Here is a 13,814-nt window from a genome sequence, read left to right as displayed (position 1 = left end):
TAACATGATTTCCCCTTCATGTATGGTGATAGACTGGCCAAAATATTAGGAATGCTCTGGAATTTCTGATAAAGCCAACAGTAAGTGTTGCTTTAAATCGGGGGTATTCAACAAAAATGAAAAGACTTCTTACTTCTTAATGCAAAGGTTCAGATGATCATTATTCTAAATATTTAATTACTTTAAATGATTTTATTTTATTTATTTTATTCACTTGTAATATATATTGTATTATACATATTATATCTATATTTTAAATATAGAGATAAGAAAAATCATTAGAAAAAGTTGTTATTATTGGTATTATTAGTATTATTGCATATTAATGATGAAGGAACTGACCTCACAGGTCACAGAATCAACTTTTTGGTAACAAGTTAATGTGGTAGTTCAACAGTTTAACCAGCAGAGGGAGCCAGATAAGCTGTTTTGAATTCAACACTAACAGGCAGAGGGGGAGGAGGAGGGACTGTTGCCGTAGTAACTGAATCTACAAAAGTCAGTAAGTGTTCGTCTTAATTAAATCACACTTAGCTGTTAGTGTTCATCTTCAGGCACTGAATTCACTTACAAGAAACAGTCCAACAGATTCACACAAGGGGAACATGTTCGCTGTTTTTTCTGCAGCTGTGAGGACTGTTAGCCTGGACATAACAAGCTGTGTGGCTGCCCCACTGTTCAAACTTCAGGTTCCGAGTACCAGTTTTAGTTTTAGAGCTCAGCAGACCCAGTAGCTCATCACCACTGCTCCTCCATAACAACAGTGGTGAGGCTGAAGGGGACTGGAAAATAATGTACATGGAAAAGAATCGCTGTAAATAACACTATATAATGTTTGATGATAATACGGTCTGAAGGTTAAATAAACATGTTTACTGCCTGGTATAACACTTGGTTTCGTCTCTGGGGATAGAATTGTGTCCACTTTGACTTGTGGTAATTAAAGTGGAATTTTTCACTTGGTTGATTTGTTGAACTTTCTTAAATCTCTTCTTTAAACACAGTGTCATCTGATTGTATTTACTGACCATTTTAGAGATTTACAATCAATAACTGGGAAACAGGAAGCATTTCACACTCTGCTACCGATGAGTCTCATGGTGCTTTCACCACAAGTTTTTTAATAAAAATAATAAAAATCTACAAAAACACACGAACATAATTTATTAGTACAGTAAAATCCTAAAAATTCAGTTAAATTTCTAAGAAACAAGAAGTGTTCATCCAGGAACCTTTAAATGGTCTTCAGATCCCCAGGCCTGCATAAAGCACCATGACGCAACTGTTGTTGTGTTCATTTGCTTATTAAAAAATTGAATTAAATTGATTAATGATTATTAAATAAACAATTATTATGCGGTCAGCATGGTGGCACGGTGGTTAGCACTGTTGCTGCACAGCAAGAAGGTCCTGAGTTCAATTCCACCATCAGGCCGGGGTCTTTCTGTGTGGAGTTTGCATGTTCTCCCCGTGTTTGCGTGGGTTCCCTCCGGGTACTCCGGCTTCCTCCCACCGTCCAAAGACATGCAGCTTGTGGGGATAGGTTAATTGGATAATCCAAATTGTCACTACGTGTGAATGTGCGAATGAATGTGAGTGTGAATGGTTGTCTGTCCCTGTGTGTTGGCCCTGCGACAGACTGGGGACCTCTCCAGGGTGTACCCTGCCTCTTGCCCTATGACAGATGGGATAGGCTCCCGCGACCCTGAAAAGGATAAGCGGAAGCGAATGGATGGATGGATAGTTCCTCCTTACATTTCCAAAGCAGACTTGTTCCTTTAAGTTCATCTAGTGTTTATACTCAGGGATTAAAGTGGGCTGGAGTTATGGTTGTGGTACTTCAGAGTAGCTAGTGTGTTGTTGTGTCCGGGGAAAACAGGTTAGTTTGCATTCATGTGGTGACTTCACTATAAAACACTGTTGGACAGCTTATGGTTACATCAAGTGTGGCAGAAATGAATGTGCATTTAAGATAATGATGCTTAGATTACTTAACTGAATTGAAACTTTGTATGAGCTGTATACTGTCTAGTGTGAAGCCGCATAGTGGCTGAAGCTCAGGTGGTAGAGCAGGTCATCTACTGATCGGAAGGTTGGTGGTTCGATTCCTGGCTTCCCCTAGTCTGCAGGCCAAATATCCTTGGGCAAGATACTAACCCGAAATTGCTCTCCGATGCATCCATCGGAGTATGAATGTGTGTGAATGTCAGTTAGAAAGCACCTAGAAAAAATGTGCTGGTGTGAATGGGTGAATGCACAAGTTGTGTAAAGCGCTTTGAGTGCTCAGAAGAGTAGAAAAGCGCTATATAAGAACCAGTCCATTTACCATTTACCATAGTGTGAGTGTAGGGGATGGACATCAGATATGATAGCTGGTGAAACTGTGTACATGTTGTTAAGTTCAGTTGTGTAAATCCACAAAGAGCAGCAGGTCAGCTGATTGCAGCCTTTACACTAAGAAAACTTTATGAAGCTTACATCAGAAATTATTGTGGGCCATCATTTTTTCCCCACACTGAGCGCCATTACTAATTTTAGAGTTCCTCCACCACTTTAACCCCTGACTGCTCATTTTCCTGTTTAGAGGCAAAGTCACCCTCTACAAAGTAGGCAACAGGAAACAGTTATTGTTTTGAAATCTTTCAAATCAAAATAAGCACATTCATTAGAATTAGAATTTAGATTAGAATAATATTTGTATTCTTGTGCACTAATAATATTTTCTGATTATATTCTTATATTAATATAGCACAAGCTTTAGTTACCTTGTAACCTGCAAACTGTACCTTTTCACTTTTACTCAAAGAAGTTGTTTCAGTGCTTTTACTGGAGAATATTTTTTTTAAAAAACACGGGTATCTGTACTTCTACTTAAGTAAAGAACGTCTGTACTTTTGCCCCCTCTGATGGTCTGTGTAACTCATTACTCTCATCTTCACATCATGGGGTGTTTTTACAGATACTGAGTTTTATTTAGAGGCAGTGCCTGTGTGGTTATGACTGAATATGTACTGTTAACAGTAATTTTGGGGAAACTCCAGAACTGACACCCTGTTATGGAACCATAAGTCATATCAAGATGATGAGCTTTGGTACTGTAGTGAGGACAGTATGCACATGTTCAGATGCTGTGTAGGTGTTCAAGTCTCTGATTTTGATTTATCCAGAAAAAAAGATTCTGCTGTTGGAAGATTATGTCATTAAGATGGGCAGCGGGAGACTCCAAAGTCTCTCGCTGCCCATCTTAATGTGACCAGAGGTACAAAACAACAGAGATGCTTCTGTGTGCACAGGCGCTCAAGTGTGAACTCAGAGCAACAATTAAAACAAACACACTCCAGATGAACCTGCTGTGATTCATGCAGATGAGTCAGGATGTTGTTTATGGTGTTTTTATTCTCCCTGTTTTTCCTTTGCAGCTCCCTTTATTATGTGTTAGCTGCTTAAGTGCTGGTGTCCTGATTCTTTCTGCGATTCTCCTTTAGTTAAACAAGCACGTCTAATGTTTCTGCTATTAGTGATGTGTTTTAGCAGGACAGAAAAAAAAGGTCATTACTTCTGTTAAATCTCTTCGATTTTGTTCCTCATTTGCATATTTTCTGCTTGGCTGCAGAAGCTGAAAGCGAAACAGTCACTGTGTGCCTGCACTAATGTTTCCCTGTGATGCTTGCAGTGGTGTTTTTGTGGACTTTTATGGTTTTACAGCTTTACAGCCTATCAACACGACTGATTAGAGAGGGATTGTAGATGGTGAGGTATTTAGTGAAGACCTTACATGTTGTTTCAGTAACAATTAAATTCACCCTGATTATTTTCATCTTGTTTTTACTGCAGCTGTAACATTTGTAAAACGACACTGAGAGAGAGCCTGTTTCTGCATCTTTGTGCTGCTCTTACAGGAGTTAAATGTTCAGATGATGATTCCAGCTGTTCTTCAACCTGCAGAAACCATCATAAAGCTACTACATCTGGATTAGAACAAACCAGTGTTTTTAATATCAGTTTAGTCAAGTTTATTGTTTCTGCCCAGGGTTCAGGTACAGAAATGGTCGTCTCAGAGATGACAGTATCTCAAACTAGCAACGTCAAAACAGAGCAACAATAAAATAAATACATGCACATCTATGCAAAACAAACAAATGAGCCAGTTACTGATCTGAAACATAGTTAACAATGTCCATGAAAAAAAAATCAACAGCTCGCACACTGCAAGTTTCCAACTTTACCAGTTGTTTTGCAAATGTTTCCAGCACTCGTGATCTTCGTCGGACAATAACACAAATCAACGCCATTGTAACATGACAAAAATGCATTGAAAAATTCAAAAAGGAAGAAAACTCCAGCGCTATCTTATTAAAAAAAAATAGTTCCACATGTTTATTAAAGAGGAAAAAGAAAACTACTGTAATTTAATACAAACAACTGAAACATACAGGATAAAAGCCAGGTGAAAATCCAGGGAACAGACCTGAGAAACACAGATATGTGCACCAAAAACAGTATGCAGTACCATCATAGACAGCCATATAACAACTAGAAGTAGACATAGTAGAATACACAGAAAAAAAAAAGACATTGGTAAGGGAACACTAATAGAAATGATAAAGTAACAACTTTGATGACGTTTAATTAACTGTTTAATAACTGTGTCATCTGATGGTGACAGAAGATCTCCTGTTTGACTGATATACAACATTCACTAATGTTTTCTCTGGGCTACTCCATGAGACACGCTGGTTTTCTACTGAACATTACATGAGTCATATTGATATTTTCTATGAATTTGCATCTTCTGCACTGGTGTTAGATAGTACCTATTAGTTGTGTGTGTTTCTTTCCCTGTGATTATTATTATTACACACACACACACACACACACACACACACACACACACACACACACACACATGCAGTGTTGTAACCTTCTGTGACCATGAGAATAAAAGGCTGCAATAAAGGCTGTTTATTTATTTTATTTTAAGGTGGATAAGCTACCTGATTTCCCCACCAGTTTTTAATTTTTTTAAGGAGGTCTGGTTTGTCCGCCAGTTTTCAAGAAGGTTTAAGGATGGTTTCACCACCGAAAGGAGGTTTTTTTCTCCGCCACTGAGGACGTAAAGTGTTTGGTTTTGTATGTAAGGAGGATAGAGCTCTCACTGGTGACTCTGCTTTAAGGGAGATCATAGGCCTATTTTGTGTGTGAACAAGTGTGGGCCAGACGTGGTCTGTGTGCGGCTGAAAGTTGTCTTGTTAAGTGTAAATGCATTACTAGTCCCTAAGGACGCTAAGGACCCCAAAGCGCTTTACACATTTAGTCATCCACCCATTCACACACTGGTGATGGCTGGGGCGCACTGACAGAGGCGAGGCTGCTGGACACTGGCGCCCCCGGGCCCTCTGACCACCACCAGTAGGCAACGGGTGAAGTGTCCAAGGACTCAACAACCGAGACTGTCCGAGCTGGGGCTCGAACCGGCAACCTTCCGATTACAAGACGAACGCCCAACTCTTGAGCCACGATGGGGAATAAACTGAGTAAGTAGTAAGTATGCCTTGAAAGGGGATGGAAAACATTGCAAAGTATTCACCAGGCAGCACGTAATATGTAGATCATTGAAGGAAGAAAAGAAGTGAAATTGTGCGCAAAGCAGTGTAATGTGTCTGAAGTCACTGTGTGTGTGAACCACAGAGAGGTGTGAAAGTGTGTGGGTGAGAATAGTCTCCAACGGGGGAAGAGGTGATTCTGCAGGTCAGCTTCTACCCCAGTGGACAGAAAAGAAAGAAAATAGTTGTGCTGTTGATGAAAAAAAAGGAATTGATAAATGAAGAGCTCAGCCTAAGGCAACTTCAATCTCACTTTCTGTTTTAAAGAAAGGAGAGTTCAAAAACCAGAGAGAGAGATGTGTGTTGTTTTAGGCGTCTCTCTATTGTGAAAACAGGGTTAGCAGAGGCGAGGGTGCCGGGTTAGCCTCGCCACTGCCTCTGCGAGGCTAACCCGGCCTAGCAGAGGGTGTGACTTGCAGGTGAAAAGCAGACCAGGATCAAATTTCCACATGCAGCAGTTGGACGACAATTATAGGTTAACATCATTAGAAACACCCAGGCCGAGTCTTGGCTGAATTGTGTTTACAGGTTAACTCCTATGTGTTTCTCACCCCGAGAAAGCAAGCTCCACGGAAGCTAACCTCTGCCTGAAGACAAGGAGTGCAGTTCTAGAACAATGAGATGGATATCAAGAGCTCACAGCAGGTCAAGAGACAGCAGTATCCTGAGCAGAGAGGTCCAGCAGCGCTTTGGGCAAACGGCATCAGAGAGAAAGAAAACCCATCACCTGACTGGATGGACATGTGTTTCCAGCAAGCTACAACTTCACTGTGTGACATTTGCCACTTTTGGAGTGAAATGCCAAGATGAGACAGTGGAAAACACAGGCCAAAGCTGAAGAGAACTGACTGCCATTGGACTGCAGAGTGGGAGAGGAGAACAGAGTGGAAGAAGTAGGTGAGTGTACAGAGGAATGCTGTTGTTTAGTGTGGGAAATCAAAATTTGGGTTAGCAAACCTGTGAAAAAGGAAAATAACTGCTTTAAGTGGGAACATTTGAGGAGTCTGAAGCACTACAAAATGAAAAAGGTACACAAAAAAAACACAAACGGAAAATGTATTAATCCTACTAACCCTACATACACATACAATGAAACTCATGAAGACCAGACAGCATCTTAAGCATGTGATTCTGTTTGTCATCTTATCCAAGTCACTTAGATGAGAAGTGATACATAGACTAGTGGACTAATATTATGGGAGGACAGATGATTGCATCAAAGCTGGGGGAAAACAGAATGCTGATGAGGGGTCTTGAAAGAGTGAGCTGGGCGAGCTAATAGGTTGTTGAGTTTCTGAGGTGTGTGAAGAAGTTTTAACATGGCACACATCTGATTACATGAGAAGAAACTTATTATGTGAAAAGACATCAGGGTTATGTTGTATGTTGTGTGTCGCAAGGTGTGTGGCTGATGGATGAATGCTTGAGATTAATCTGGCCGATGATTTGTCTTTTGTTACAAATTTGAACCTGCCAATTAGGTTTGGTATGATTTACCCTCCTGGGACGAAGAGCATATGTCATGGCTTAACAAGGCTTTTCTTTTCTCCTTTTTATTTTGTTACAACTTGCCTAATAAATCTGCACTCCCTGTATGTGCTGCGGCACAGTGGTTGGAAACACTGATTTAGAGTTCAAGGAGATGTTAGTGACATCAGAGCCGTACGTATTAACAGGTACACGTCCCTCACTCGTCCTCAAAAGCAGATGCAACAGATGTTCCTGCCTTGGTTTGAAGACACCTGCATGCATACTTAGAAAATCCATCTGTACATGTCAGTAAGTGTCTCACATCATCATTACTAATGTGTCTGTCATCACTATAACTGCATGTGTACAATGTGGAAATTGATGTTATGTAACGATGATACAAAAACAATATCAGAACATAATTTGATTCAGCAAATCCTATTTATTAACAACTATTAGTATGAATAAAACATTCTGTCATCTTTTAATAGCAAAACACATTAAAGCAGACGTGTGTCCAAACCTCCTCCACTAACACATCCGTTTCTATGGTGCTGTCATCAGCTCGAGGCACAGCTGCACCCTTACTAACTCCATCAGGCACATTTAAGTCACTACAATCTTTTCATAATCCCCCATCGTTCAAGAGTCAGGTATCTCTGAAGGTTTCCAGAGTACTTTTTCACACACATCCAAGTCATGTAGTTGCAGTACCTCGACCGCAGCATTGTCCAACTCATTCTGAGTCGCTTGTCTGATGGATCCTGTGTTCTGCTGTTTTAACCAGTCCAGCTGGTGCTGGAGGACCGAACACTGGTGATGGACTGCACTGTGCTGAGACAGATTTTGTGTTATAGGCTTCATGTTATGGACGCACAGTGTGAGCACTCAGGTCGCATCAGAGCATCGGGCCGTATAGTGTGAGACCCTGCATCGTGACCTACAAACTTCTAACCCCTGTGATTCAGTCATACAGACTGATGACAGATTTCAAACATGCTGAATATGAAGAGTAGTATCATTTAAACTCACATGATTATCAGCCATAAGAACAAATTCAGATTTATATTGATGTAAGGTATATAAATGTAAGTACAGTTTGAATCAGTGCAATATTATTGTAAAGTGTAGAAGTAAATTTAAATCTACTTTGATATACAAAGAGGTGTTTACAAAGGTTATAAAACTAGTTATGTATTTGGTGGTTACGTGTTTTGATATTTACATGTTTACATGTTTGAATGTTTAGACATGCATGTTCAAACCAGTAATAAGTATGTGTTATATCTACCTGGTTGTTTTCCCTGTTTTGATCTGAGTATAAGATTTCCTGGCTTCTGAGAGGCCAGTGAAGTATTCATGAGGGCGGCACACAGGAAGTGTGGGTTGTTGTTGCAGTGTGCTAAAAAGTAAAGAGGCTGCTAAAAAGTTATCCGTCTCCGTCTTGCTGTACCTAATTATTCAGAGAGATTCCCAACCATCTAGTGAACCCTCACGTTACATTATTTTCACACATCAATGGACCACTGAACTTCTCAGCTTCTAAAATGTAAAGCCTCATTTAGAAACTACACAAGTACATATAATGGTCAGGGATCAACATGAACCTGTCTTCTCTGTTTGACTTTAATCAACTCTGCAGTGGCTCCATTTTTCCAAAGACAAAGTCCAGCATAGAGCGGCTGAGTGAATGTGGTCTGGACTCTGTGGAGGAGAGTCATGGTTTCAGAGACGCTGTAGAAAGACAGAATACCTGCTCTGTGATCCAGGTACACTCCTACTCTGGAGGACCGAGGACCTGAGAGGTCAGTGTGGACTTTGTTGTGAATAAATTTATAACTGTTTGTGTAACAATATAATGCCCAAGATTTGTCATTGTATCCAAATCCACATTCATCGCCCGTCCCTGCTCTGCTGATATTCTTGTATGCGACTGCTACACCAACTGCTCCCCCTCTCCACTTCACCTCCCAGTAACAACGTCCAGTCAGACTCTCTCTACTCAGGACCTGATTATTTTGAGTGAATCTGTCTGGATGATCAGAATAAGACTGTTGTTGTTCCATAAATGTTACTTTTCTGTTCCCCTCAGATAATAACAGACGTGTGTTTGCTGTGTTTGGATCCAGTGTGATTTCACGTGAATATTTTAAGAATCCAGCTCTGGTCTTTGGCTCTGCTGGTGACAGTAAAACATCCTCTTCAGTGACTGTCAGTGAGATGTTTGTCCATTCCTCTCTCAGAATGTCCTGTAGTTTATCTCTGGTCTCTGACACAGCTGCTGTCACATCCTCAAAGTAGCTCAGAGGACGAATATTGATGCTGGATGAGTGTGTAGACTCACTGAGTGCTGACAGTGAGGGGTAGTTGTGTAGAAACTGGTTGTGATCCTCTGTGTGTGAGAGCTGCTTCAGCTCAGCATCTTTCCTCTTCAGCTCAGCGATCTCCTGCTCCAGCTTCTCCTGAAGCTCTTTGACTCGACTCACTTCAGTTTCCTGCTGGGATCTGACCTGCTGCTTCACATCAGAGCTTCTTTTCTGGAGGAGACGGATCAGCTCAGTGAACATCTTCTCACTGTCCTCCACTGCTTTATCAGCAGAGCCATTGATGGCCTCCACCTCCTGTTGAAGCAGCTTCACATCTTTCTCTCGCTCCTGGATTCTCTGCTGGATGTTTAGTCGTCTCACCTCGAGCTCCTTCTGCTTCTCAGTCCTTTCTGCTGCAGCTGGGACTGTTTCATGGCCTTTATGTTCATCCATTGTGCAGAGATAACAGATACTCTGCTGATCAGTACGACAGAAAATCTTCATCACCTCATCATGACGAGAGCAGATGTTCTCCTGGAGCTTCTTGGAGGGGGCCACCAGCTTGTGTTTCTTTAATGGAGCTGCATCATAGTGAGGTTGGAGGTGTTTCTCACAGTAAGAGGTCAGACAGACTAAACAGGACTTGATGGCTTTCAGCTTCCTCCCAGTGCAGACATCACAGGCCACATCTTCAGGTCCAGCATAGCAGTGATCAGCTGGAGCAGCTTGGAGTCCAGTCTTCTTCAGCTGCTCCACTAAAGCTGCTAACACGATGTTTTTCTCCAGGACAGGCCTCAGTGTGAAAGTCTTCCTGCACTGAGGGCAGCTGTGGATTCCCTTCCTGTCCTCTTCATCCCAGAAACTTTTAATACAGTTCCTGCAGTAGCTGTGTCCACAGGCTGTAGTCACCGGATCCTTCAGTAGATCCAAACAGATGGAACAAGAGAAGGTTTCTCGGTCCAGCTGAACTCCTTTCTGCGCCATTTCTCCTCTCAGTGTCAGTGACTGTGTGAGTTTCACTTCCTTATAACTGAAACTAGTCTGAGCTCTGATCTCAACAACATGTTTCTGCAGTGAATGGAGCCTGTCAGCTCTTACACGTCACCACATGTTGGTTACACCCATCTTCAAAGTGCAGATCTGAGGGGGAGGGAACGAGGAAACACGTGGACAGAGAGGAGGTGCTGTGTTTAAGAGCAGGAAGAAGAGGGAGGGTTATCAGGCTGTGCTTCACTCCAGGAAGAGGAGCAGTTTGAGAGTGAAACTGTGTGTTTAACCATTTTTATTTACTGCTTCTTCTATATAAATAATTTTTAAAAATCCAGCTTTAATGAACACTGGACAGAAACGTCTCAGGTAACAATAACCGTCAGAACAGCAGAGGCTGCTGACCTAATCAAAGCATATGTAGAGAGCAGGGTTAGGTTAGCAGACATATGCTGGTTGCTTTTATTTATTTATTTATTGCTTTTATAGGCAGTAATCGATGTTGCTGTAACAGGATGAGAACTAGATAAATGCCACTGCATTGCTTTGAACAGTCAGCAGAGTCTGCACATATAATTACAGATATTCCTGCAAAAAGTTAATTAGTCAAAAGAATCTTGCATTTTAGTTTTGCATTTATAACAGCTGCTGCAACAGAAATAACCATGTTCTTTACATTAAAATAGCAACAAACCTTTCTGGAACAACTTTCAAGGTTCATGGCGAAGACAAAGATCTAATGACATGAAGACTCCAGTGAAACTTAAAGTATTAGGAACCAGTTTTAATGCGTGACCAACACATTTCCCCCTGTGGCCTTCACCAGGGTCATTGCAAAATACCCTTGTGATTGTGAAAAGACTACTGGTCAAGTCAAAAAGGAGTGTATGGTAAAATGACCAATGACCATGTGACAAGATCAAGCAAGCATTTTTCTGATGTGTTCACCGCTCAATGGTTTGTTGTCATATTGAACAAAATATTAGGTTCTCTTTGTATATTACACTCAGGCATCAGGAAAGAGTGGTAACTAGTTTATAGTTTTTAGCTAATGACATGTCAATCACAAGACATTGCTCAGAAAACGTGCAGATTCTCAGCTAGATCCACCTTCCACTCTTTACTTACAGTTTCACAACAGCAAACAAACACACAAATAAGTTGAAGTAATTGTTTCCTGTATGACTTCACTGGTCTCGCATCAGTAAGGACTTTTGCTCCTTGTTGCTTGAGTTCATTGAGGTGGTGAGCATACATTTATCCCCAGACATGTCCATGTACACAAACATTAAACAACTTCTTTCTGACCTTTTTCACACTTTTGCACCACTTCAGAGGAATCCCCTTAACCTCAAATCACTGTTTTCTTAAGGTATGACTTACCTTCACAGCTGTGTGGATTACGCATCATGTCACAGAAGGTCCACAAGCATAGATGCACGTGTGTGTTCATGTCTGTAAGCTATTATTGTTTCATCTCACTGAAAGCACAAATGCCATCCTCTCTCTCTCTATTTTTATATGAGGATGGGGTGGACAAGATAACAGGAACACCTCACAACAGTGATGGCGCTGAGTTGCAAAGCTGCCTGAGCTGCATTAGAGACTGCGCTGGTGTTATTCACCTATAACGTGCTACAGTTCGTGCTTCCCTGTGTGTGTCGCTTACAAGAAGGTCAACAAACACACCGCAGTGCTGCAGGAAGAGCATACATAATCAATCAGCCCTCAGTGCAAGCTACAAACATAAAATATGGGACACACACACACACACACAGCAGCCTGCTCTGATATCTATAGCTTCCTATTAAAAGAGAATGTGTGTGTGTGTGTGTGTGTGTGTGTGTGTGTGTGTGTGTGTGTGTGTGTGTGTGTGTGTGTGTGTGTGTGTGTGTGTGAGGGATTAAAACACCTAATAAAGTCAGGGAAAAGCTCTCAGACTCGCAGACAGTAAAACTCAACATCAAAACATCCGGCTGGGACTCATTAAACTGTGAGGGTTTGTAGGAGATGCAGCGCGCACACACACACACACACACACACACACACACACACACACACACACACACACACACACACACACACAGAGAGAGAGAGAGAGAGAGAGAGAGTCATGTTTTCATATCCTTCCCTAGATGCTTATCCTAACACTAACCCAGTGCTTCCCAAAAACGGTGCCGTGGCACACAGGTGTGCCGTAGAAGATTATCTGGTTTCACCTGATTAGTACTCCAAGTGACCGCAGTGAGTAACAGGCAGAACAATTACATTCTCTTCCACTAGAGGGCGGTACAACCACCTGTTCTAATTAAGTTGGTTGTCAAACAGAAGAAGATATTACATAATAGTCATGCTGTCAGAACACAGCACATAATAGCAATAGATAAATATTTGAAGAGAAAAAGCAGTCAGTCTGGGTCCTGGAGAAAATTCCAGCCCACATGAGGGCCGTCATGAGTGATGGTCAGAAGAAAGCAAAAAGGTATACTGGGGACAAACTGAGCCTATTTTGCTAAGATAAATGATCAAAATGCTTTTTGAGACATTTTTGTTTGGTGGTTCGCTGTTTGATTTTTCTAATGTGAAATATGTGCCGTGGCTCCAAAAGGTTGGGAAACACTGGTCTAACCTATTTTCTGTGCCCATAAGGGCTGTTGGTCCCCACAAGTATGGTAAACTTCCAATTCTTGGTCCCCACACAGGTATGTAAACATGGTACACACACACACACTTTTTCCTAGGGGTACATGTGTGTGCATTTAGCCGTATTACTATTTTAGTGGGGACGTTTCTATGTTGTCACCCTTTGGGGACAGAAAAACAGGCCCCTGTAATATAAATCATTAAATCATAGGATGGAGTCTGAGTTTAACTCTGTCTTTTAGTAGATCTCCAACTTTAATTTGTCATGTAAATATCACAGAATTCAGTCTTAAGGAGATTAATTAGTTACTTTAATTATCTGGATACAAATTATAGCACTATGTTGGGCTGGTGTTCTGACTCCAGAGTGGATAAGCAGAAGATGGATAGATGACTTCTTCAGTCTCAGCTGAAGCCTCCACGGCTTTTCATTTGCTTTCTTTTATTTACCTTTTCCTTACTTTGCATCCTATTCTGTTTTATAACCTCTTTGTCCTTATTTACTTTATTTTTCTTCTTTTGTTTCTTTTTATCCTTCACATTAATGTACTTTTGTTTCTTCATCTTATTCCACTTTCCTTTGTCTTCGGTGTTTCCATCATTCCTGCTTCCACCTTCATTTACTTAGCTTGTCTTCATGTGTTTTTCTCTTTGCTTTATTTCCTTCCTCACTTGTCCTTCCCTATATTTCATTTGTTTCTCCTCTTTGAATTGTTTTTCTTTCCTTCATCTTTCTTTTGTATCCTAATCAATGTTTTCATTCCTTCCTTCCATTTCTGCCTCTTCTGTTTCCTCTTCCCCTCTG

The 13,814-nt window shown here is 41.1% G+C and overlaps 1 protein-coding gene across 1 annotated transcript; it reads right to left on the bottom strand.

Annotated features, from left to right (window-relative positions):
• Window positions 1–7,508: 7,508 nt before the first annotated feature.
• Window positions 7,509–10,510, bottom strand: LOC146673887 (tripartite motif-containing protein 16-like). Its single transcript, XM_085393015.1, has one exon. It carries the CDS (start codon window positions 10,361–10,363, stop codon window positions 8,663–8,665), a length of 1,701 nt encoding a protein of 566 aa, XP_085249141.1. The 5' UTR covers window positions 10,364–10,510; the 3' UTR covers window positions 7,509–8,662.
• Between the last annotated feature and the right edge of the window lie 3,304 nt (window positions 10,511–13,814).

The sequence above is a fragment of the Rhamphochromis longiceps genome, linkage group LG3 (genome assembly GCF_057381845.1).
Source record: "Rhamphochromis longiceps isolate RC_006_pf linkage group LG3, R_longiceps_female_GT1.1, whole genome shotgun sequence".
NCBI lineage: Eukaryota > Metazoa > Chordata > Actinopteri > Cichliformes > Cichlidae > Rhamphochromis > Rhamphochromis longiceps.
Note: the sequence above shows the minus strand (reverse complement) of the source record. Positions and strands in the feature narration are given on the sequence as shown.